The following is a 27,255-nucleotide window of genomic DNA, read 5'->3' as shown; positions in this document are numbered from 1 at the left end:
TGAGACCCTGGCGAAACTGAATCCCGCAACCGCCGAGGGCGCTGGTTTCTTCACGGCGAGGTTGAGGTTTCAGACGAAAGAAAAAGCAAAAAAGAGATAGAGAAGGAGGCATCCCAAGGAAGAATTCACAAAGGTGAACAAAAACAGAAAGATGGAGAACGGCATTGGGGGTTAGATGGTTCAGACTAACCCTGAAATAACCAAGAAACTGATGAAGGAAGGCGGAAGCAGGAAGACAAAGTCCAGCGCGGACAAAGGAAACAAAAAGGACAATCTCACCAGGACCCGGAGCCGGAACCCGATGCTCGCCCGAAACTCTCCATTCAGCGATGACTTTGCTTTGGATCAAGCCGTCGCTAACGAGCTCGCGCAGCTGGTCTTCGCTTGTTGTTGGAGCCGGCCAAACCTTCTGAGCTGCCCTCATGGCCACGAACTCCTGGTTTTCAATCAAAGACAGAGATGACTCCTCGTCCACGAAGGTCACCTGAGACTTGCTTGCGGTTTTCTTCTTTCCCATGAACTGGCGGAAGCAAAAAAGGCACTAAGGAAGATGAAGCTAGAATGATGGTGCTCGGGTGATGGCGACAATGACGGCGGTGGATTTCTGAGAGCTAGGGTTTAAAGGCAAGAGCTGGGCGACAAGGGAAAGGAAGATAAAAGGTCTTTGTCGATGCGGGACCCACAGGATACCCCGCAAGGGAGAGAGAATATCTAGTCCAACTAGGATTCTCCCCATGTAATCTTAGTAGTATAGCTATTAAGTAATCCTACTAGGAAATCTCATTGTAAACGGACTAGGACTCTGGCCTCCTGACTATATAAAGGAGGGCAGGACTCCTGAGACGGAAGGACGATGGTACAACACAACACTTGACAATCAATCCAACGCAAAGGCTAACGCCGACTGGACGTAAGGTTATTACTCGATCTACGATCGAGGGCCTGAACCAGGATAAATCGACTGTGTCTTGCGTTAACCATCGAGTTCGGCATACGCCGAAGCCCGAACATACTGCCCCGGGTACCCCCGTGGCAGGCTATCGGTGGTAAAACATCGACAGCTGGCGAGGCGACGAGGATCAACCCAGAACTGCCGGATGAAGGAACAAAGCCCACATCACAAGACTTCCTCCAACTACCACCACGTACATCCTGGCACAATGCTGTCGTGGGATTAGCCTACCTCTAATCCCTATCACAAGACTTCCTCCAGCTACGACAAGACACACAGAAACTACAAAACATGCCCGGGGGCTGCTCTACTTCACAAACTACCATGTTCATGACCACCAAGGCTTCAACAGAGTATCCAATGAATGAAAACAAGCACTCCGGGATAGTATTTATAGACCAAATGATCGGCGCACATGGACTAGGAGTACCAACGAAATAAGCCTAATAAAGGACACAGTGAAAAGACAAGACACAATAATGGACGACTCAGGCGAGAAGAGGCAGTACTCGAAGACGGGCATATTCAGAAGAATATACCAGCACAGTACAACCCGTGAACAAAAGGCATTTACACTCAACCACCACCATACAACTACATCTGACAACAGCAAACTATCAAAGAATACGCCAAGACCTCGCATCCGAGTTCTTCCCGAACAAAACAACACGGATATACGCTCGGGGCCTCGGCCAACATCATAGCTTAATCAACACTAAGCTAGGGAGCTCGGCCTTTCATTTCAACTACCCCCCGGAGGCTCGGAACCAAAGACAAAGGACCAAGAATACAAGAAGCTCAAAACTACAACGACGACAACACATTAAGACTCTTCATCCGACTTCTTTTCTAAAAGAGAAGAACTCGGAGAAAGCAGGATACATAGCCACATAATTTTTTGAAGACAAGAATCAAGACCCTCCAACTTTTTGTTCCAAATAGCAAGAGGCTCGGGGGCTACACTCAGTGAGTGCACTTTTTCTTCAAAAAAGCGCACGTCACCAAAAGACTTCCTCAACGTAGATCACTTCAAGACACTACGACAAAAAGAACCCGGAACGAGCCATATTCGAGTTCTTTTTCATAAAACTTCAACGAACAATCAGAGCAACTTCAAGACAAGATCCTCCAGCTCCTTGTTCCAAATAGCGAGAGGCTCGGGGGCTACAACCAGGTGGATGTACTTTTTCTTCAAAAAGCACTCACCATTCGAAGATCCCAAGAAGCGCTACAAGGTTTCACTCCAGAAAGTACTCGGATGACATTTTGTTCCTACTCAACAAGACTTGAAGAAGCAAAGCGAGACTTTCGGAGCTCAACCATGAAGTGCTCGGGGGCTTGTCGATGCGGGACCCACAGGATACCCCACAAGGGAGAGAGAATATCTAGTGCAACTAGGATTCTCCCCATGTAATCTTAGTAGTATAGCTATTAAGTAATCCTACTAGGAAATCTCATTGTAAACGGACTAGGACTCTGGCCTCCTGACTATATAAAGGAGGGCAGGACTCCTGAGACGGAAGGACGATGGTACAACACAACACTTGACAATCAATCCAACGCAAAGGCTAACGCCGACTGGACGTAAGGTTATTACTCGATCTACGATCGAGGGCCTGAACCAGGATAAATCGACTGTGTCTTGCGTTAACCATCGAGTTCGGCATACGTCGAAGCCCGAACATACTGCCCCGGGTACCCCCGTGGCAGGCTATCGGTGGTAAAACATCGACAGTCTTTAAATAGATTTTTCAGTGATACAAACGGCCCACAAAGCCCATTAAAACACAATGTGGGAACGCAACGGTCCATTTACCGACGCAACTAAAACGACGGAGGGCACGAATCCTCACAACGGTACAAACCAACGGGCAGATTTCAGACTTATCCGTCCAACGCCACGGCAGGGTTATCAGATTGATACAAGAACAACCCGTCAAACCAAGAAGAAAGAAAGAAGAAAGAAAGGGCTACCTCACGAGGAACAAAAGAACCCGGTTATGTAAGAAAGAACTCGGTAGTCTCATGAACGACAGGGATCACAACAGAAAAGTCAAAGACAACTCAGAAGACAAGATTCGTTACATTACAAGCGACTTCAAAAATAGAAGATTATAAATCTTACAAGACCCAACGAACTCGGCACCACGAAAAGCAAAGTAGCAAAGAGGAACACGGACACGACTAGGCTCTAGAACGACTACGTGTCCCAAATTGCTACTCGGAAGGACAAACCGCCATCAGTTACACTGTTTTCTTCAAAGGACGGACGCAGTACATCCAAGGTGGAAATCGATAGCACGGCAAGGCAACATGGAGCATAGAAGGCCGACAGGCATCTGTCTACCCAAGACCGATGTGATGCTGGATATGGTGTTGATCTGCACCAGACGGTCTCAAGACAGGCGACGAGGATCAACCCAGAACTGCCGGATGAAGGAACGAAGCCCACATCACAAGACTTCCTCCAACTACCACCACGTACATCCTGGCACAATGCTGTCGCGGGATTAGCCTACCTCTAATCCCTATCACAAGACTTCCTCCAGCTACGACAAGACACACAGGAACTACAAAACATGCCCGGGGGCTGCTCTACTTCACAAACTACCATGTTCATGACCACCAAGGTTTCAACAGAATATCCAATGAATGAAAATAAGCACTCCGGGACAGTATTTATAGACCAAAGGATCAGCGCACATGGACTAGGAGTACCAACAAAATAAGCCTAATAAAGGACACAGTGAAAAGACAGGACTCAATAATAGATGACTCAGGCGAGAGGAAGCAGTACTCAAAGACGGGTATATTCGGAAGAATATACCAGCACAGTACAACCCGTGAACAGAAGGCATTTACACTTAACCACCACAATACAACTACATCTGGCAACAGCAGACCATCAAAGAATACGCCAGGACCTCGCATCCGATTTCTTCCTGAACAAAACAACACGGATATACGCTCGGAGGCTCGACCAGCACCATAGCCTAATCAACACTAAGCTAGGGAACCCGATTTTCATTTCAACTACTTCCGGAGGCTCGGAACCAAAAACAAAGGACCAAGAATACAAGAAACTCAAGACTACAACGACGACGATACATCAAGACTCTTCATCCGACTTCTTTTCTAAAGAGAAGAACTCGGAGAAAGCGCGGAGCTGCGGGATAAACCCAAAAGCACGAGGCTCGTACACTCAGTGAGTGCAATTTCATCAAAAAGGAACCCGGACATAAGCTCGGAGGTTGCATGCCGCAAAACTACTCGGATGATGGTTTAATCCAAGAATAAAAGGCCGCTTCGGAAGGATGCCGCGAGACTACTCGGACGATGGTTTAATCCAAGTCTTGGGGACTACTTCAGAACACAAATTTTCAAACAACATAAATGATCAAGACCCTCCAACTTTTTGTTCCAAATAGCAAGAGGCTCGGGGGCTACACTCAGTGAGTGCACTTTTTCTTCGAAAAAGCGCACGTCACCAAAAGACTTCCTCAACACAGACCATTTCAAGACATTACGACAAAAAGAACCCGGAACGAGCCATATTCGAGTTCTTTTTGATAAAACTTCAACGAACAATCGGAACAACTTCAAGACAAGATCCTCCAGCTCCTTGTTCCAAATAGCAAGAGGCTCGGGGGCTACAACCAGATGGATGTATTTTTTCTTCAGAAAAGCACTCACCACTCAAAGATCCTAAGAAGCGCTACAAGGTTTCACTCCAGAAAGCACTCGGATGACATCTTATTCCTACTCAACAAGACTTGAAGGGGCAGAGCGAGACTTTCAGAGCTCAACCATGAAGTGCTCGGGGGCTTGTCGATACGGGACCCACAGGATACCCCGCAAGGGAGAGAGAAGATCTAGTTCAACTAGGATTCTTCCCATGTAAATCTTAGTAGTAGAACTATCAAGTAATCCTACTAGGAAATCTCATTGTAAACCGACTAGGACTCTGGCCTCCTGACTATATAAAGGAGGGCAATGCTCCTGTCGGAGAAGAGAGTAGATCATAATCAATCCAACGCAAAGGCTAAGGCCGACTGGACGTAAGGTTATTACTCGATCTACGATCGAGGGCCTGAACCAGGATAAATCGGCTGTCTCTTGCGTAAACCATCGAGTTTGGCATACGCCGAAGCCCGAACATACTGCCCCGGGTACCCCCGTGGCAGGCTATCGGTGGTAAAACATCGACACTACCAAAATTTACCAACTACTAACAATTAGCATGCCAAATCTATAGCAAAAATTTTTGACCTTGTTTTTGCAATTTTTTCTTATCAAATCTTTGGCATGACATCTTTTGGTAGCCAACCAAGCAGGCCTGTAAAAAGCATCAATAATGATGTTAAATGGGAAAGACCATCTATCATTATAATTTGAGCTATTTTTCTCATGCAGACCCAATATGATGTAAGAGTCACCACCTACTAGAATAGGTAAATTTTCTTTAGTGCATAAATGAGCCAGCTCTGTCAAGAAAGCCTCCTTATTTTCTTCTTATGTTGCACACATATTCAGATACAAGGAGTCATTGAAAGCCATCAGCTGTTTGTTTCTTATTTTAAATGTAATGAAGAATTGTCATTCCTTCATTTCGCTTATAACAAGAGTAAGCAGATTAATGCCTAGAATCATAACATCAGACGATCTGCCTCAAGGATAGTAATCAGCAAATGTCTCAGTTTTCGTCAAGCCAGTGGGTGAAAAACATCCATTTTTCTGACAAGAAGTTGATTCACTCCGACACAAATTGAAAGGATATTTTGTTTGACAATTGATTATTTTCGAACATAGGTACAGTAGAGTTACATTTCTGCAATTTCTATACCATATCCATTATATTTGTAAATGTCAAACTAAAATGTAGTAAAATAAAAAAAAATCAGCTACGAGGACTGGCTCTGAATTTTTTATTTTTAATGCTTTTATGTAGGGCACATTCAAAAGTATATCTCGGAATCAAGAAATTATGGAGAACATTTGCAGTTGCCACGAAAACAAACACATACTCCAAAGTACAAAATCGTCACAAGTTACAAGATTGATGCATGCAATTTTACAATGCAAAAGATAGATTATGCACTTGACATCTTTTGTACCCAACAATTTCGTTGACTAGTCATCACTCATCACTCTCAAAGCGCAAAGGCAGCAGCATCGAAGGTATCAGAGAGGCCAGTGCCAGTCTTGAAGGTGACCTTCTCCGACGAGGCCTCAGGAGTATAGACCTCGACGACGATGAGCCAGAGCTTTAGCTCCTTGGTCTTCACGCCAGCGATGCTTTCTCAGCTTGCCTTTCTCTGCGAACGCCGTGACTTCATTGGCATAGGATACAGTCTGCTTGATCTTCTTGACCCGAACTGTGTTGCGGTTGTACCCGAACTCCTGGATGTCCTCCATTGGAAGGAGGCCCATGGGGAGGCCGAGCTCCTCCAGCAGCTCCATGGACTTTTTCCTGCAGATGGCATCTCCATGGACAACCTCTGCTCCTGCCCTGTAGCTTTGTACTTGGGATGCCATTGGGTCGGAGTTTGTGTCCAAATAAACAAGTTTAAACCTCTGAAGTCTGAACCGAATGTATCCTATGAATATGACATCTGAGGTGCAGTACTACAGTTTATATAGACATCCTGAAGAAAACTTGTACCTGGAATCCAAGAACTTTGAATTCAGAGGTAGCCATATCTGACGCACAAAGTCACGGACAAGTCCAGGGATGAAGAAAATAAATTATAACTTGTTCAACATCGGACTGACCAAGTCTTGCCGTGTCAGAGAATTGCCAGCAGCATCTGACTGACGGAAGTCCCACACAGCACACCACAACTGCCTGACCATGTGTTGTGGAATCGCAGTACGTTCACTGATCAGCAGTGCAGGTTTCAGACTTTCCATCTCTGTAACAATTTGTGCCGGGTACGGCCGATTATAATGAGCATTGCAAAATTATCATATATGGAACTGTTAATATCTGGGCAGTCAAACTTTTTCGTCTGCTTTCGCAGCAAGAACAAGCTCTGAATTCTCAGAATCGGTGATACTGATTCTGAATGGAAGGGCAGTGCTTTTCCATAATCTGCACCTAAGAGGTTGCATGGCAGAGCAGAGCTTCACCAACAGGTAGACAAACGTCACAATCTGTGGTAGAGCTGTCAGCATAGAGCCTGTTGCATCTTCCAGGTGCTCACCATTGGCTTCATTCAGTTAAGTCCACTTAGCTTTCAGAGTCTAGTTTCAGAGCCTGTTGTTTCAGAGTTTCAGAGTCAAGTTTTATTCAGAGTTTCAGAGTCCTTTGGTGTTCAGCTAGTTGGACTATCAGACAAACGTCACAATCTGTGGTATAGAGCTTTGCACGCTCTCCTTGTGACAAGGCAGCAGGTTTAAGCTCAGTGGGTTTAAGTCACCGGTGAAGCATAGGCTCTGCTTGGAACTACAAGCTGATAATTTGTTCCATCTCATGACTGCGAGAAGCAGATTCCGCTTATGGTGCGGACTCTTTCATCCTTGCAGAGATATGAGCGACAAGGGTGCTCTTACCGACTCTGCCAGGACCAACAATAGGCAGGACCTCCAGTTCTCCAGCACCATAAGAATGTGTGTGCATAAGAAGTTGATGGCACATTCTGTTTCCACCTGACGGCCAAACAAACAATTATCCAGCTAGAGATGCATGCTGTAAGGCCGGCTGTAAAGCATGAAGAAGACCAGTACATCCACGTCTTTAATCATGGTGCTCAATACATCAAGCGCCTCTTGTAGTTTTCCCAAGCTCTGCATATTCCTACCAGAGAAATTGGGACCCTGACCAGAGTTTGCTTTGAACAGAGACACAGAGCGACTCACGGTTTGATGTTTGTCATCCTCAACAAAGTGAGGCTGGAACATGAAATTATCATGCAAATCAAATGAATGACCGGAGCCAAAACAACCCTTTTTGGTTTTATATAAATTATTAAAAACGAATTCTCATCCACGAAAAGTTGATTCGCTCCGACTCTCAAATTCAAAGGACATTTTCATTTTGTTTGGCATTTTATTGTATTCAAACACAGGGAATGAAAACTCTGTTTCGCCAAAGTCCAAACCATGGTACAGCGGAGTTACATTTGTGTAACTTCTATGCCTTGTGCGTTATATTTAGAAATGTGGAAGCACATTAAAATGTACTAAAAAAAATTCAGATACGAGGACTGGCTCAGAATTTTTTATTGCTTTTCTGTACCGTACTCTACTTTTTAAATGTATCCCGGAATCAAGAAAACACAGAGAACGTTTGCAGTTGCCACAAAAACAAGCACACACTCCAGAGAACAAACTCGTCACAAGAAAGACATCTTTTGTAACCAACCATTTCAGTGACTACTAATTACTCTCCAAGAGCAAAGGCAGCAGCATCAAAGCTGTCGTAGAGGCTAGTGCCAGTCTTGAAGGTGACCTTCTCTGGCGAGTCCTCCGGGACATAGACCTCAACGACGCTGAACCAGAGCATCAGCTCTTTGGTCTTCACGCCATTGATCTTCCTCAGCTTGCCTTTCTCGGCGAATGCCGTCACCTCGGCTGCGTACGACACGGTCTGCTTGATCTTCTTGAAGGTGTGCTCCACCTTCTTCTTCCCCTGCACCAGCCAAAAGAATCCTGTGTTGCGGTTGTACCCGAACTCCTGGATGTCCTCCATTGGAAGCAGGCCCTTGGGGAGGCCTTGCTCCTCCAGCAGCTCAACAGACTTCTTCCTGCATGCAGCATCTCCAGTGACAACTGCTGCACCGGCACGGTGGCTTTCGATGGACTGGGACGCCATGGTCTACAGATGGAATGAGACTGTACTTGTAACTGTAGCTGGTTGCTTTTGAGAGTGATGAAGTGTTTGTGTGGTGGGAGATGGAACAGCAGGACATATATAGGCAGGCAGCTTGTACAGAGAAGCAGTGCAAGAGGACGTGCAGTCTTGTTTGACTCTGCTGACAAGGACCATTGTGGCGTGCTTTCTAGTCCGGCGTGCTGAACTGAAAAATTGACCATTTCTCTTCACGTCCCAGCTGCAGTTAATTATAAGGAAATGAATCAATACTTGTCTAAATGTTATTTAGCTGCTCCTAATGCAGACCTTTGTTTGTGAAGAGTGGATAACTTTCTGGGCTACGTACTATTGTCATCCTATCTTGGCCACTTTGATGAGAATTTTGGAAATTAATGTCAAACAAACAGATCCGTTTATATTGTTGGATTTGTTTGGCATCACTACTTTTGGAAGTCAGATTATAGTTCCAAATTTAACATGTGCAGTGGGAGTTCTCCTCTATGAATTCCTCGAATAGAGCCATCAAATTCACTTTTATTATGTTCTGAAAATCCTGATTTTTTTTAGGGAATCCATCAGGTCTCGGAGTTGAATATGAAAAATGGGCTCTTTTACCTTATATTCCGAAAAGCTTTGTGTGAGGAGGTCATTTTCAACTTCTGTACCTTGAGGGATGTCTTCTGTTCGTGTCATCCATTGTCACAAATGTGGGGTTCAGTCACTGGTGAAGCATAAGACTCTGCTCGGAACTACAATCTGACAATTTGTTCTGATCCGTACAAGAAGATTCCGCTTTTGGTGCGGACTCTTTTATCCTTGCACATATGAGTGACGAGGGTGCTCTTAGCCTCTGACCAACTCTGCCAGGACCAACAATAGGCAGGACTCTGGTGGAAATTGAGGGCATATTCTGTTTCCACCTGACGGCCAAACAAGCAATTATCCAGCAGGAGATCCATGCTGTAAGGCTGGCGGCAAATCATGAAGAAGACCAGTACTTGAACATCTTTAGTTGTGGTGCTCGATAGATCAAGCGCCTCTTGTAGTTGTCCCAAGCTCTGCATACTTCTACCAGAGAAATTTGGACCCTGTGCAGAGTTTGCTTTGAACAGAGACACAGAGCTACTCACGGTTTGGTCTTTGTCATCCTTAACAACGTGAGGCTGGTACTTGAAATTGTCATGCAAAACAATTGAATGAACAGTGCCAAGACAATCCCTTTTGGTTTTATAAATTAAAAAAGTACATATCATTTATTCATTTCTGAAAAGGGAAAAAGGAATATCAATTACGAGATATTATACATAGTTTTAGTTTTAAGAACACAGAGCTCATGCGGTATGTTTTATAGCATTAAACAGACTGAGGTTTTCCCATGCCCACCATTTTCTGTCTCCTCCGGTGACCACTCATTCCCCAGGTGCAAAGGCAGCGGCATCGAAGCTGTCGGAGAGGCCAGTGCCGGTCTTGAAGGTGACCTTCTTTGGCGAGGCCTCTGGGACATACACCTCGACAACGCTGAGCCAGATCATCAGCTCCTTGGTCTTCACGCCAGTGATCTTGCTCAGCTTGCCCTTCTCGACGAACGCCGTGACCTCGGCGGCATACGACACCGTCTGCTTGATCTTCTTGAAGGTGTGCTCGACCTTCTTCTTCCCCTGCAGCAGCCACATGAACCCCGTGTCACGGTTGTACCCGAACTCCTGGATGTCCTCCATTGGTTCCTGCACGCGGCGTCTCCGGCGACGACCTCTGCATCTGCACGGTGGCTCTCGATGGCCTGGGACGCCATGGTTTACAAATGGAGCTGTGAGTAGCGGCGAGAAAGAGACTGTACTTGTACTTGTAACTGTAGCTGGTTGCTTTTGAGAGCGATGAAGTTTTTGTGTGGTGGGAGATGGAAGGAAGAGCAGGACATATATAGGCAGGCAGCTTGTAGAGAGAAGCAGCGCAAGACGACGTGCAGTCTTGTTTGACTCTGCTGGCAAAGGGCGTTGAATTTGACAAGGACCACTGTGGTGTGCTGAACTGCAAAATTGACCGTTTCTCTCCACATCCAGCTGCACTGAACAAGTACTAGCAGCTATAAAAAAAAAAGCAATCAATACTTGTCTAAATGTATATTTTAGCCGCTCCCAGTGGAAACCTTTGTTTGTGAAGGGCGGATAGCTTTTTGGGCTACTATATATATTGTCATCCTATTAGTGGCCACCTTGGTGACAATTTTGGAAGCTAATGTCCAACAAACAGGTCGGTCTATATTCTTGGTTATCCAAAAGTGAGATTATAGTTCTAAAATTTAACATTTGCAATGGGAGTTCTCCGCTATACAGCTCCTTAAATTGAGCCATCAAATCCTCTTTTATTATGTTACAAAAATGCCTGAGAATTTTTTTAAAGAAAATCCATCAGCTCCAGGAAAGCTTTTGTGTTAGAAAAAGTTTGGGATTCCTGATACAAAATTATCTTCTATATTTTGGGAATGAGATTTTTGAAATGGTTAAAGGAACCAAACAAATGTGCTCCAACTTTTTTAGCCACTTGGAAAACTCATTGATTTACCAATAGCCTTTTTTTTGAACTCTTGGAGACGCACTCAGTAGGCAACCAACTCAAACGTAGAGGTTGGAGTGGCACCACTGGTGGAAGAGTCCCCAATATCTTGAAACAGTGTGGGTATGGTCAGATATTTCTCTAGTAAGGCCTGTATCATGTTTGATTGAATTTCAAGTCCCAAGCTTTCAAGAGTCAAGACTAAAATTCTATTCAATTCCTCAAAAGTTTGTTGCCCATTATTAGCCAAAGTAAATTACTTGCCAGGTAGAACCAACTCTCTGAGGTAAAAAGCATTATTAATGGCGTTAAATAGAAAAGTCGTATGTGCTGCCTCTTTATGCTGTTACAATCATCAGCTATTAAAATAGGTAAATTCTCTTTAGCGTATAAGTGGGCCAATTCTGTCAAGAAAGCCTCCTTATTTTAAATGTAACGAAGAATTCTCCTTCCTCTATTTCGCTTTTAACAAGAGTAAGCAGATTAATGCATGTTCTCTTGGGCTTCTACACCGCTTAGGTCTTAGTGTTGGGATCGCTTTGTGTCTGCCTCCTCTCGGATCACAGATGTTGACGGTCGTTAACACTAATTATAAACAGTCAACATAACCTGCATATATACTTAATTCTATCACCAAACATAGTTATAGGGTTTGATTCTAACAAGTTCCACGAGTTTTGGTGCTCTCACTTATCTCGTAGGATATTTAATTTTTCACACAATAAAATTATCGCAAATGGTGAATTGGAGTGCACCATTGTGAAGAGCTCGTCGAGCTAATCGAAACGGATATATTATTTGCTAGATTTGGAGCTCAAAATGAGAATATATAAATTTCACAAATAAAAAAAAACTCTACGTCATGAACTGCGGGATTAATTAGGTCCAATTCAGAATTTGGCCCATAAAGGCCATATGCATTTTAATAAGATATGATGGAAAGTTTAGTACCACTGAGGCTAATTAAGAGGGGGAGGATGTCCCACACCCCCATATATAGCAGCCCCTACCCCCTCCCTGGAGCCATCTTGGAAACCCTAATTCATATCTCTCATATAGATCAAGATACACCAGGAGGAATATGTCTAGAAATTTCCAATGTAGTAGATTAGTAGCTCGGGAGTGAGGGTCAAGTTGGGCTCATGCTCAAGTTTTGGATCTAGTTCTGGAGGCTCGGTAAAGCCTTGTATCTTCATTTCAATTCATCATATTACTATCTACATGGCTATGCTTACTTTTAATATGTATCTTGCTTAGTTGAGGTTATCATTACTTTTGTGTACGGATTCATAGAGCACTTAGCGTGCTAGTTTACCATGGTTGGGCTAAGTAGCCAAGCCGCGTGTAAGTATGGTGCTTATATGATATTCTGCCGTGAGTATACTCTATTCTCTAGTTGTATGGTAGCAGTGGGAGGTGACAGTCACATCTATCCTTTGTAGTCCATACCGAATTGAGCAGGTTCTTAAATTGTAGGACCATAGTCGCGTTACTATAGTTATCCTTCGTGATGCTCTATTATCTAAGCGGCATCCCAAAGTGCACAAGAGTAGAGTTAGTCTTAGCTATAGTTGGGTGTATATATACTTTGACCATGTAATAAGAATATCATAGGAATCTACCTCACCCGTTATTCTTCCGAGTTAACTAGTTTACATTATCTTAGTGATCTATCCCCTGAGTGTTATTATGCTTAATTCCTACCATTACCTTTACCCCTTGCTTTAGCTATGCTGGTATGTTGATTAGTAGACATTCTTTTGTTATCCAATAAATCTTTACTCCATTGTTTCCCTGTGGTAAAATATAAGTAACGATACCTAGAATACTCCCGGTAAAATGCTACAATGGTATTCTGTGCGCTTGTGGAATCCTTCATATTATATTTGCACTTATAAATACCAACAACAGATTACCCAGGTGTGCCTCTCCAGGTTCGGATCATGGCTTCAACTGGAGATGGAAGGAAGGAAGGCCACTCTGCCTCCGGTGGCGATGATGGAGGTGCCAAGGAGAATGTGGTGGATCTTATGATGAGGTTAAACTCATGGAGGAGGAAGAAGCGGTCGCGGATTTCTGCTATGATGACAAGACTGCAGATCCTTCGTCGGTTGAATGGGTGGTTATAAGAAAGGTCCTGTCACTAGCGATCATCCATGTCAACACCGTTCGTGTGGCTATGAAGCCCTTGTGGGGTAATCCATGCGGATTGAAGATGCGGGTGATCGGTGAGAAGGGCAGTAACATGTTTGTTGCGGAATTTGGCAGCAAGATGGACATGGAGAGGGTGATGGTAGGAACCCCCTAGATGGTGGGTCGACATGCCATGATCCTACAGAAATATGATGAATGGCTCAACGCATCTGAAATTGTGTTTGATCGGATGAAGCTTTGGGCTAGAATTATAAACCTACCTCTGGGATGGATGAACCAGCAGCGGGGAATTCGTGCCATGGGCTTGGCGGGCAATGTGATTAAGATGGATCATTCATACTATGGTTTATTCGCTCATCAATTGCTTGAATAGTCATTTCTTTCATTTTTAATTTTTTGAATTGTTCTAGAGTATGGAGGATCGTAGATGTTGTCTTATGATGATACTTTTATGGTCTCAAATCATTGATAACAGTTGCAGAGGTGGATTTGTTGACTCAACACAAAACAACTCTGTGTTGTCCGTGCTATGATTGTGTGACTAATGAACAACAGTAGGGCCCCTCACTAGCGCTTGCGTGCTGCAGCAGGTGGCACCATCGAGTGACCAGTCACTCGGTCGGTGCCCTTAGCCGAAGGCGCGCATGCACGAGACAACCCATGGCAGCAACACGACTCTATTGACCGTCGGCGATCTCGTGCAGGGCCATCGGGCCATAGTCTCCTCACCCGTCGGTTCAAAAATCCCTTTACTATTGAATTTTAAACCGACAATGGCATATCGGTAGTGACGAGGGGTTTACATCACTGTTGGTTCTATAAACCGATACTGATGTGAAACCGACAGTGATGTGAAAAGCCAAAAAATACACTAAAAAAATTGGGAAAAAAATTAATACCGGGAGATGTCCCACCGTGCAGCTACACGGTCGAGCGTCACAAGTCACGTGATTTTTCGCACTGCTTCACGTCTTCGGCCCCGAACCACTCCACTTGTAAGCTGTTTGTGTCCAAACGAGATTTTCGTCCTAGCCATTTTATATTCATCTGATTTTGAAATGAGTATTTGGGACCCTAAATAAATTCAAATAAAAAAGTTGTCAACTACAAAGTTTTATGACTTTTTAAGTTCTAACCTCCATTTTGGTAGTTTCTCCGTCCGAGGTCGTTTACAAAATTTGAATTTTAAATTTAAGAAATTCAAACGTAGTTTTCCATGACAAGATGATTTGAAATAAAAAAGTTATCAACTACAAAGTTTTATAACTTTTCGAGATCTACAACTTTTGTTTTTACTATTTGTCCATCAAAGGTTGTTTAAAAATCTAAATTTTAAATTTTTAGAAATTTAAACATAGTTTTTCTTGACAAGACGATTTTATAAAAAGTAGTCAACTAGAATGTTTAATAACTTTTTGGAATGTACAACTTTTATTTTGGTAGTTTCTTCGTCCGAGGTCATTTACAAAATTTGAATTCCAAATTTTAGAAATTTAAACGTAGTTTTTCTTGACAAGATGATTTCAAATCAAAAAGTTGTCAACTACAAAGTTTCATAACTTTTCGAGATCTACAACTTCTATTTTGATAATTTAGTCATTTACTCATCCAACGTAGTGGTATTAATATTATTCACAAATGTTACATATCCCTCTTATAGTTTATGAAACTATAAGAGGGACATGTAACATTGCGAGCAATGTTACTACCACTTTATTAGACGAAGAAATGATCAAAATAAAAGTTATAGATCTTGATAAATTCTACAACTTCTATGTTCATGACTTTTTCAGTTGAAATCATTTAGTGTTCCAAAATAACGTTTGAAGTTGCTATTTTTTAAAATTCAAATATATAGAACACAGTCACATGAAAAGATGGATAAAATAATAGCTATAACAAAAACAATAAATTGATAGAGCATGATTTAAGAAATTTGTAGAAAAAAATCATCAAATTTAAAGTTAGTACGAGGGAGAAAGACTAGTTAAAGTTTTAGCCAGAGATTAAAATGAGAAATCAGAGTTCTTCAACAATTTTAAAATTTAATTTGAATCAGCATTTTGATGTAGTAAATGATTTCAAATGAAAAAGTTGTCAACTATAAAGTTGTATAACTTTTCGAGATCTAGAACTTTTGTTTTGGGTGTTTCTCCATCCGAGGTTGTTTAAAAAATTCAAATTTTAAATTTTAGAAATCAAACGTAATTTTTGTTAGATAGATGATTTTAAATAAAAATATTTGGACATCCAAACAATCTGAAATTAAAAAAGTTTGAACTACAAAGTTATATATCTCGTAGAGTACTACAACTTTGATATAAAGTTCGTCTTCATCGGATATCATATGAGAAAGTTATGAAGTTTTCTTGCAACATATCACTATCGGTTCAAGCCACGAACCGACAGTGATAGTATCAATGTCGGTTTTTGGCTAAAACCGACAGTGATGATCCAATATCACTGTCGGTTCTTGGCTAAAACCGATAGTTATATGAACCAACACTGAAGACCTGAATATCAATGTCGGTTGGGCTATTAGTGTCATATCACTGTCGGTTTTTTCCAAAAACTGACAGTGATAGGCTATCACTATCGGTTTCTCAAAATTCGGCAGTGATGATGTCGGCAGTATTGTCCAATTCTGTAGTAGTGCCTGTAACGAAATCATATGAAACATTCCCGAAGCAGAAAGACTCATCGTCACTACGTTAGATGTGCACAAAGGAGACACCCCATTTATTATTGACATGTATTCTAGGTGCGACTGTAATGTATGATTAGAGACACGTGTTTATGGAACATGTCTCAAATAAGTGGTCCCCCACAGTCAGTAGACATAGCCACGGCGGCTGTAGCCCACTGGGCGCTGGCCAGCAAGGAACACCTCGTATGTGCCTTGACCTGCCGTGTCCGTGGGCTAGTGAAGTAGCATGGGAGGCGCCAGTATATTGAGTTAGGAGAGCCAAACAATCCTTTTGGTTTATATTTAATAAAGAACATCATTATTCCGAGAAAGGAAAAAGGAGAAAAAACATACTGAGCCAACAAGCAATTATACAGATTTATTGTTTTCAAAGGATCATATAAGATTATGGAGTTTGGTTGTTTTTAGCATTAAACCGGTTTTGGATTTCACGTGCCCATAATTTTCTGTCTCATTTGGTGATCCCTCATTCCCCAAGTGCAAAGGCAGCGGCATCCAAGGTCTTGGAGAGGCCACTGCTGGACTTGGAGGTGACCTTCTCCGGCGAGGCCTCTGGGACGTACACCTCGACGATGTTAATCCAGAGCATCAGCTCCTTGATCTTGACACCAGTGATCTTCCCCAGCTTTCCCTTCTCGATGAATGCCGTGACCTCGGGCCGTACGACGCCGTCTTCTTGATCTTCTTGAAGGTGTGCTCCACCTTCTTCCCCTGCACCAGCCAAATGAAGCCTGAGTGGCGGTTGTACCCGAACTCCTGGATGTCCTCCAATGGAAGGATGCCGTTGGGGAGGCCAAACTCCTCCAGCAGCTCCACGGACTTCTTCCTGCACGTGGCGTCTCTGGTGAAGACCTCTGCACCAGCACGGTGGCACTCGATGGCCTGGGACGCCATTGTTTCTTTGCTATCTGCTTTTACAAATGGAGCTGTGAGTAGCGGTGGGGAATAAAGAGATTGTAGTTGCAAAATGTAGCTGGCAGCTTTTAATAGTGATGAAGTGGTTTTGTGTGATGGGAGATGGAGCAACAGCGCATATATATAGGCACGCAGCTTGTACAGACCGAGAGGCGGTGCAAAACGACGTGCACTGTTGTAAGACGATATATATATATATATATATATATATATATATAGGGAGATGCTATTTCAGTAGCTGGCTACAAAATAAGTTATTCTGTAGCCACCTCCATTTACAATAATTTTATATACTAATTTATGATAATATCAATACATATTTACGATAGTTGGGTTACTATAACACATGGAGATATTTACCATAACATTACAGTAAACCACTTAGTATGGAGTTACGATAATCTCATAAATTAACATAGTAATTATCGTAACTCAAAGTGGCTACAGAATAAGTTATTTTGTAGCCAGCTACAAGGTAATATATATATGTATATATATATATATATGTATATATATATATATATATTTACTGTAACGTTATGGTAAATATCCCCATGTGTTATAGTAACCTAACTATCGTAAATATGTATTAACATTATCGTAAATTAGTATATAAAATTATCGTAAATAGAGGTGGCTATAAAATAACTTATTTTGTAGCTGACTCCTGAATATACTCTCCATATATATATATATATATATATATATATATATATATATATATATATATATATATATATATATATATATATATATATATATGTGTGTGTGTGTGTGTACCCTATGCCAATAATAATCTAATACCACTACAGATATAAAATAAATGCATGGTAAATTAATTTATGACAACTAGATAGGATTGTCGAGTATCTTAATCAGCTAATAATTTATCCACTATGAACTTTTAATACTCATGTAACAAGATTCTAGGCAGGTCATGGGTTGATTAACTAGTACCCTATAAAGAATTAGTTTGTCCAGGAAGGTTCCATCCCTCCGATGGATCTTATAAGCAATGCACGGAACTATGACTAAGCCCTCGTTTAGTTGTAGGAATTTGGATTTTGGGGCTACTGTAGCACGTTTGTTTTTATTTGGCAAATAGTGTTCAAACATGGACTAATTAGGCTCAAAACGTTCGTCTCGCAATTTCCCACCAAACTGTGCAATTATTTTTTCTTTTCGTCTACATTTAATGCTCCATGCACGAGCCGCAAACATTCGATGTGACAGGTACTGTAGCAACTTTTTGGAAGTTGGGGTAGAACTAAACAAGGGCTAAAAAACTAATGCCGATGGATCTCATGGTGTGTTTAAGTCGTTGTCAGCAAGATATAGAGGCATATTGCGATCAGCTAGACATAGATAAATAAAATTATTTCATATGACATAAAAGATATAGTAGTTATTATACTAAAGCACGCATATCGTCATCCGGCCGGCGTCTCTCTCTCTAAACTATCTTTATTCTAAGGTAGGTTGCAAGTACCTCCCCGTGCGATGCAAAAGTATCCTGCCCCCACGTTTAATAACTGTTATTAGATGGCGCGTCATGCTGGAGCAGAACCATTTGCTAAAACTAGTACACAATTGATTTCTATTAGCGGCAACCTTAAGAAAACAACCAGTAAAAATACATTTATACTAGCGGTTTTCTTAACCTAGCGCCACTACAAATAATTTGAAATCAATTTTTTGAGTTTATTAAATGATCTCGTATGGAGAAATGATCTGAACAAAAGTTTTAGGATTCAAAAAGATCTACAATCTTTTCATTTAAATTTATTTAGGGCGTAGAAATTATGGTTTTACAATTAATAATTTTAAAATTCATATAGTTTTGAATTTCTTAAAGAACCTCGGATGGGTAAACGATCAAATGCAAAGATGTAGATCTCGACGAGATCTATAACTTTGTAGCTCAAACTTTTTCATTTGAATCCGTTTAGGGCTTTAAATCTCTATTTCAAAATCTGTAGGAGTGAATAGTAAGGTGATATTTCTGCTGTTTAGTCACAAGAGACTTTGGGGTGTAGTGGTACAGGGGTGTGACGTGTGAGCCCTGAGGTGCTGAGTTCGATTATTGGGGGTCCATATGCATGGATATCTTGAGAAAAACTGAAAGGAAATGCTCAGAACCATGTGTGGTTGCCTCGTGTTAGCCTCCTAGGATAAATTGTTTTTGCTATTTTTTAGTCCAATTTGCAATTTAAAAAATTTATTTATAGTGGCGGTGGCTGTTTTGTTAAGAAAACCGCCAGTGCAAATATTTGTAGTGGCAGTTTTTTAAAAGACGCCTGTGGAGATGGCGATTTTCAATGGCCTTTCACAATGCCGGTCAGTATAAACGCCAGTGAAAATAGATTTAGAACCGCCAGTACTAATGTTTTGTGTACCAGTGTAACTCGTTGCACAGCTGTTGCCGTATTAGCAGTGGCATGGTCATGGTCACCACCACCATCTTTTTTAGAGAAAAGATTTTCCCGTCATAATTATGCAATTAGTGCTTGTTTAGCCGCTTTCATATCTACCACAATTCACATGTGTTGGAGTAGATTGGTGTAGAAATTAGTTGATTTTCAACCTCAATCCACCCCAATACATATGGATTGGGATGCATAGGAGTGCAGCCAAACAAAGCTTAAAGCTTTTAAGATTTACATACATCACTGGAAGTTCGAAACATATAGATTAAAACTCATCCACATTAATCTCCAGTAACAAAATCATTTGAAACATTCCTGAAGCAGAAACACTCACCGTCACTATGTCAGATGTGCACAAAGGAGACACCCCATTTATTGACACGTATTCTAGACGCGATTGTAATGTATGATTAGAGACACGTGTTTATGGACATGTCTCAGATGAGTGGTCCCCCATGGACAGTAGACATAACACAATGTGATGACTCCACAACACATATGCATGCGTTTCAAATACAATGTCTGCCGCCATCAAGACAGACAACATGTGCCAATTAGACGCATCTGTGAGATAATATGTCATCACAGATGTGTTTTCATACAATGCATCTATGATGATTGGGGTAGTCCTCAGCGACTCATTTTAACTTGACGCATCTATGATGTAAGTAGTCACCTTAGACGCGTGATTTGTGACCGACATCTCTGATGTCTACCTGCATGTATGAAGACAGGGGGCAGTGTGGGGCCACAACAATGTGCCAACGTGATGCGTCTCTAATGTAAAAAGGCATTATGTGACGCATTGCACTGCATTTATCAGGGAGCCACCATCGCCCCTCGTGATCCTAGCTCTCGATCCACTGCTGGCCGATCGGTGCATTGCCACCATTCATCCCATTTGCGAAGAGATCGATAGGTAGTGTTGTCCTACCCTTCCGTTCTCTCCTCACATGTAGGGCAAGCTCATGTTTAATTAGCTCAATGCTAATTCATCATGGACACACTTCTACCTTTAGGAGCACTCCTCTGCTCTCTTGCAAAGATCAACAACTTGCATGGATCATTATTAGAACACATCTCTAGCTTATTCTGAAGAAGCTTGCTTAGAGATCAGAGGTAGACATTGCTTATTCTTGCACTCATTTACTATGGATTATTCGCTCATCAATTGCTTGAATATTGTTGAATAGCCATTTCTTTCATTTTTAACTTTTAGAATTATTCTAGAGTAGGGAGGATTGGAGATGTTTGTCTTGTGATGATACTTTGATGGTCCTAAATCATTGATAACAGTTGCAGAGGTGGACATGTTGAATTAACACAAAATAACTCTGTCTTGTCCATGCTATGATTGTGTGAATGAACAGCAGTAGGGCTCGTTGCTAGAGCTTGCGTGCTGCAGCATGTGGCACCATCGACTGACCAGCCTCTCGGTTGGTGCCCTTAGCTGAAGGCACGCATGCACGAGACAAGCCATGGGAGCAACACAACTCTATTGATTGGTGGTGAGCTCGCGCAGGGCCATAGGGCCATAGTCTATTGTAACAAAATCATATGAAACATTCCCGAAGCAGAAAGACTCATCGTCACTACGTTAGATGTGCACAAAGGAGACACCCCATTTATTATTGACATGTATTCTAGGTGCGACTGTAATGTATGATTAGAGACACGTGTTTATGGAACATGTCTCAAATAAGTGGTTCCCCACAGTCAGTAGACATAGCCACGGCGGCTGTAGCCCACTGGGCGCTGGCCAGCAAGGAACACCTCGTATGTGCCTTGACCTTCCGTGTCCGTGGGCTAGCGAAGAAGCATGGGAGGCAGTAGTATTGAATTAGGAGAGCTAAACAATCCTTTTCGTTTATATTTAATAAAGAACATCATTATTCTGAGAAAGGGAAAATGAGAAAAACATACAGAGACAACAAGGAATTATACAGATTTATTGTTTTCAAAGGATCATATAAGATCATGGAGCATTAAACCGGCTGAGGATTTCACGTGCCCATAATTTTCTGTCTCATTTGCTGATCCCTCACTCCCCAAGCGCAAAGGCAGCGGCATCCAAGGTCCTGGAGAGGCCATTGCTGGACTTGGAGGTGACCTTGTCCGGCGAGGCCTCTGGGACGTACATCTCGACGATGCTAATCCAGAGCATCAGCTCCTTGACCTTGACGCCAGTGATCTTCCGCAGCTTGCCCTTCTCGATGAACGCCGTGACCTCGGCGGCGTATGATACCGTCTTCTTAACCTTCTTGAAGGTGTGCTCCACCTTCTTCCTCTGCACCAGCCAAATGAAGCCTGAGTCGCGGTTGTACCCGAACTCCTGGATGTCCTCCAGTGGAAGGAGACCCTTGGGGATGCCGAACTCCTCCAGTAGCTCCACAGACTTCTTCCTGCACGTGGCGTCTCCGGTGAAGACCTCTGCACCCTCACGGTGGCACTCGATGGCCTGGGACGCCATTATTTCTTTGCTATCTGCTTTTACAAATGGAGCTGTGAGTAGCGGGGAATAAAGAGATTGTAGTTGCAAAATGTAGCTGGCAGCTTTTAATAGGAATGAAGTGGTTTCGTGTGATGGGAGATGGAGCAACAGGGCATATATATAGGCACGCAGCCTGTACAGACAGAGAAGCAGTGTAAGAAGACGTGCACTCTTGTAAGACGACGTGCGCTCTTGTATTGACCATATATTTCTTATCACATCCAGCTGCAATAAATCAATACTTGTAAGGGTTAATTTTAGCCACTCAATGCAATTAATGACCTTCGAAGTAGTATATTTTAGGACCTGCTGCCCATGAAAACGTGTCAATGATGTTAAGTGGTTGTTTAGGTATCATAATTAAAAATCTGTTTTTAGAAAAACAGCAACTAACTACGGCTCTTGGTCCAGAGAATGACCTAGGCGTAGGGGGGTTATCAACCTACCCTTAGTATAGAAATGGGTACTTTGCAAGAAAGAATTACCTCTACCAAAAAGGGATCTATAACTTCATAGGTTTTGCCATGAATTTTGGATAGACCTGTTTTAAGTAGGTATTCTGTTAGTTTTTATTTGTATATTATGGTGTTTGGATCATAATTACTCTCACAGGCTTCTCTCTTAAATCAAAACAACAAAGATGTGAGATTTATGGCTGGAGAAACAGGCCGTGCTTTCCGTTTTCTTTAAAAATAAAAACATCTAGCACTAGTTTCTTGTAAAATTCGGTATTCTGAGTTTTCAGAAACTGTTTTTACTTGCCTCCAAGTTATTTAAAGAAAACAAACATGGTTTTCTGGATAACAAAATAAAAATGGGATTTAAGGATTCCGGTTTTCACAAAACTTAAGATACATACAATCCCTAAATTTGTTATTAGAGCGTGCAACGGATCTGCCTAACTCGCTAAACCGATGAGCATGCACCCCACGCTCAGGTTTACTGGAGCCCACAACAAACCAAGGACTCGAGCTTAACTCAACTTAAAAGACTGGCATGTTAGGTGAAGGCTACCCCTACCATATATGTTTTGTCCTCCCCCACCAAATATCGATGTGGGACTAACACTACTACACAAAAGTTTTGCGAGGCGGGCATTTCGGATTAACCGAGGCGGTTTTTCCAACCGCCACCGATGAAAGGTCATGGTTAATCATGCCTTAACAGAGGCGGTTGGCCAACCGCCTCGGTTAATCGATTAACCGAGGCTGTCGGAATAAGGTAACCGTCTCGGTTAATGAATTATTTTTTTTTAAAAAAGCCCCGATCCCGCCGGTCAGCCTGTTTCGGAGCCCACCGGCGAGCTCACTTGCTCCGCGCGGCACAACGCCGCCACATCCCCGTGCGCTACCGATGCGTGCCGGATCCGGCGTCCCCGTGCCAAGTCGCCACCAGATCTGGTCAGGGGAGGAGGGAGGTGGCTTCCCCGCACCGCCGCCGGGAGGGAGCAAGGAGGTAGCTCCCCCGCGCTGCGCGCCACCAGATCCGCATCGCCGCCGGGAGGGAGGAGGGAGGTGGCTCCCCCGCGCCGCGCGCCACCAGATCCGCGTAGCCGCCGGGAGGGAGGAGGGAGGTGGCTCCCCCGCGCCACGTGCCACCAGATCTGCACAGTCACTGGGAGGGAGGAGGGAGGTGGCTCCCCTGCATCGCACGCCGCCAGATCCACGTCGCCGCTGGGCGGGAGGAGGGAGGTGGCTCCCCCGCGCCGTGTGTCACCAGATCTTTCCAGGGGAGGAGGGACGCCACAGCCGGGGCCACGAGCGCCACCGCACGCCGCACGCTGGGAGACGGGGCCGGGACGCCGCACGCCGAAGCTAGGAGCGCCGTCGCAATCCCAGGTAGGACGCGTGAGCCGCACGCTGCCCGCCTGGGTTGGCCGGTATGCTGGTTGTTCGTGGTTCATCGAGAGAGGTGAGGTTGAGAGAGAGGGATAGGAGGAGGCAAGTGAGAGAGAGGAGCTTGGTCGGGTGAGAGAGTGGGAGGAGCCACCGTCGGATGCGGCGACGTGAGAGGGAGGGAAGGAGTTTGGATCGGTGTGAATGAAACCCTAAGTGTGGTATATATACGCTGAGAGCGATATCGGACCGAGATGGGCTATCTGGGCTCTTAGCTGGGCAAGTATTTATCGAGGCGGGCCTTATAGTGTGCCCGCCTCTGTAAATGGATTTACGGAGGCGGCTGCCTTATAAAAACCGAACCGTGGTGGGCATTGTAACGTAACTGCCTCAGTTAATACATTAATCGAGACGGTTATCCTAACACAACCGCCTCGGTTAATAAATATTAACCGAGACGTTACAATGCCCGCCTCGGTTAATACATTAATTGAGACAGTTATTCTAGACGATTGTTTTAGGATAACCGTCTCAATTAATGTATTAACCGAGGCGGGCATTGTAACGCCTCGGTTAATATTTATTAACCGAGGTGGTTGTGTTAGGATAACCGCCTCAGTTAATGTATTAATTGAGGCGGTTACGTTATAATACCCGCCTCGGTTATGCATTAACCGAGGCGGTCGAGGTGGGCAACCGGGACGCCCTCCTCCGAGGCCATTTTGAAAATGCTGTGCAAAAGATTTTGTGTAGTAGTGCAAACCTGACAATCTATCCCGTCACACATCGAGCTCAACTCTTCAGATCACACAACTCTATGCGATCTCCGAAAGATGTAATCTAGGCTTTGAGTCAAACGCTCCATGTTACACACAAACCTTGTGATCCTCCAAGAGGTTAACGAGCTTCCCCCGTCACCATTTAACACCTGAGATTTTCTTGGTTTAATGACCATGGGCTTTAATACCACTAGTTAAATTGGGAGCAGATTTAGCCCATCTTGCTATACCCACGAGCTAGCAACTCTCAGTCGAGGTTAACAAACCAAGGCCTCGTGCCCGACCCAACCCAAAAGATTATATGGGTGTATGGCTTGTTGAATATGCTATTAAGATTCATCTCAACAAATATTGCGAAAATGCAATATCATAGCCGGATGCAATAATATTCCAGGGGTATAGAAGGTCATCAACGCTGAATCAAAATTATTTACTGGTGGTGAAGTAATAGTGATCACCACATGCAAATGAATGATATGATGTTGATCAATTGTTCATCATCGCCGGGTTGAACCACTGACTTGTGGTGACCAAACAGTGCACATCCAACCAGCAGTGATCGAATGGTCGTCACCACCGGATCATACTATAAAGCGACAACAATTACAAGATCTGCAACGTCGGTTCAAACTCCAAATGGATGATGACCTAGCCGTTGTCACAGCTAGATAAAATGGTGAACCGGCGGAGATACCAGATTACCACCACCGGTTTTGAACCGGCAATGATATCCAAGGCTATCACGGTTGACACCTTCGAGGGTCAGTACAGGCAGCAGTGGAGGTTTCCAAACCGGCAATGGTGACCTTTTTGTAGTACTGCACATATATACACACATTTTCATACTTAATCCATTTTGAGAAAGATTATGAGAAAGAATGTTCTCCTAACAAACGAACCCTATTGATAATTCATTTAAAATCATATTAATATATGCACCCTATGCCAGTAATAATATAATACAACTACGCATAAAATAAATGGTAAATTAATTTATGACAACTAGATAGGATTGTCGAGTCTCATAATCACCACTGAACTTTTAATACTCATATGTAATTAACAAGATTCTAGGCAGGAGTATGGGTTGATTAACCAGTCATAAAGAATTAGTTTGCCCAGGAAGGTTCCATCCCTCCGATGCATCTTATAAGCAATGCACGACCTGTGACTAAAAAACTAATGCCGATGGAGCTCATGGTGTGTTTAAGTCGTTGTCAGCAAGATAGAGGCATATTGTGATCAGCTAGACATTGATAAATGAAGTTATTTCATATTACAAAAAAGATATAGTAGTTATATTATACTAAAGCATGCACCATATCGTCATCCGGCCGGCTGGGCTCTCTCTCTGAACGTGTGTGAACGTGTCATGCCGTGAACTATGGATCGTGCTATGCAGGGCACTCTTGCATGCATTGTGCGTTCCACGTTCATAGATAAGCTGTCTTACCTTTACTATTTAGAGATCCTCTATGAGCCGTGATGCATCTTTATTGCAAGGTAGGTTTGCAAGCACTTCCCCCTCTTTGAGCCGCGTGATCCTCGTGCGAAGCAAAAGTTTCCTGCCCCCACGTTTAATTATTGTTAGATGGTGCGAAATGCTGGAGCAGAACCATTTGCTAACTCGCTCCACAGCTTGCCATATCAGCAGCGGCACGACGGCCATGGTCACCACCACCATCTTTTTTAGAGAAAAGATTTCCCCCTCTTTATTATGCAATTAGAGCTTGATTGACTGCTTTCATATCCACCTCAATTCACGTGTGTTGCAGTAGATTGGGGTAGAAATGAGAGACACCCCATTTATTAACATGTATTCTAGACACGACTGTAATGTATGATTAGAGACACGTGTTTATGGAACATGTCTCATATGAGTGGTTCTAAACGGACAGTAGACATAACGTGTATGTGATGACTGCACCTCACATATGCATGCGTTTCAATACAATGTCTGCCGCTATCAAGAAAGACGACATGTCCCAATTAAACGTGTCTGTGAGATAATGTCATCACAGATGTGTTTTAGTACAATGCATCTCTGATGATTAGCGTAGTCATCAGAGACTCATTTTAACTTGACGTGTCTATGATGTAAGAAGTCACCTTAGACACGTGATTTGTAACCCACATCTCTGATGTCTACCTGCATGTATGATTACAGGGGGCAGTATGGGGCCACAACGAGTAAGGAGGCATTGTGCGCTGCACTGTTCCAATACAGGAGCCACCATCCGCTGCCGGCCAATCAGTGTGTTGCCACTATTCATACCATTGTCATCGTCCTTGGGACCACACGCGGCAGTGCAGATCTTTGCCCTGCCCCCACGGGAGCTCCTCGGCTGCCGGGTGGCTGAACCTCCTTGCTCCTGGCCACCATCACACTATTTTGCAATTTCTATGCCCAGAGATCGATAGGTACTCTTCTCCTACCCTTATGCTCTCTCCTTACATGTAGGACTCAATGCTAATTCCTCATGGACACGCTTCTATATTTAGGAGCACTCCTCCGCTATCTTGCCAAGATCAACAACCTGCATGGATCATTAATAGAACACATATCTAGCTTATTCTGAAGAAGCCTGCTTAGAGATCAGAGGTAGACATTGTTTATTCATGCTCTCATT

General features: G+C 43.2%; 4 protein-coding genes and 1 pseudogene across 4 annotated transcripts; all 5 read right to left on the bottom strand.

The window, feature by feature from the left end:
- Positions 1-6,102: 6,102 nt before the first annotated feature.
- Positions 6,103-6,487, bottom strand: LOC136547902 (uncharacterized). Its single transcript, XM_066539592.1, has 2 exons — positions 6,302-6,487; positions 6,103-6,231 (listed from the first exon to the last, which is right to left on the bottom strand). The coding sequence occupies exons 1-2, from the start codon at positions 6,485-6,487 to the stop codon at positions 6,103-6,105; spliced, it is 315 nt and encodes a 104-aa protein (XP_066395689.1).
- Positions 6,488-8,333: 1,846 nt separating this feature from the next.
- On the bottom strand, positions 8,334-8,765 carry LOC136550803 (uncharacterized). Its single transcript, XM_066542390.1, has one exon. The coding sequence runs from the start codon at positions 8,763-8,765 to the stop codon at positions 8,334-8,336; it is 432 nt and encodes a 143-aa protein (XP_066398487.1).
- Positions 8,766-10,174: 1,409 nt separating this feature from the next.
- Positions 10,175-10,483, bottom strand: LOC136547900 (uncharacterized). Its single transcript, XM_066539591.1, has one exon. It carries the CDS (start codon positions 10,481-10,483, stop codon positions 10,175-10,177), a length of 309 nt encoding a protein of 102 aa, XP_066395688.1.
- Positions 10,484-16,645: 6,162 nt separating this feature from the next.
- LOC136550802 (uncharacterized) lies at positions 16,646-17,073 on the bottom strand (annotated as a pseudogene).
- Positions 17,074-21,561: 4,488 nt separating this feature from the next.
- On the bottom strand, positions 21,562-21,990 carry LOC136550801 (uncharacterized). The gene has a single exon (XM_066542389.1). The coding sequence runs from the start codon at positions 21,988-21,990 to the stop codon at positions 21,562-21,564; it is 429 nt and encodes a 142-aa protein (XP_066398486.1).
- Between the last annotated feature and the right edge of the window lie 5,265 nt (positions 21,991-27,255).

Source organism: Miscanthus floridulus, chromosome 4, assembly GCF_019320115.1.
Source record: "Miscanthus floridulus cultivar M001 chromosome 4, ASM1932011v1, whole genome shotgun sequence".
In the NCBI taxonomy this organism is placed as follows: domain Eukaryota; kingdom Viridiplantae; phylum Streptophyta; class Magnoliopsida; order Poales; family Poaceae; genus Miscanthus; species Miscanthus floridulus.
This window is presented reverse-complemented; position numbering and strand designations above follow the sequence as displayed.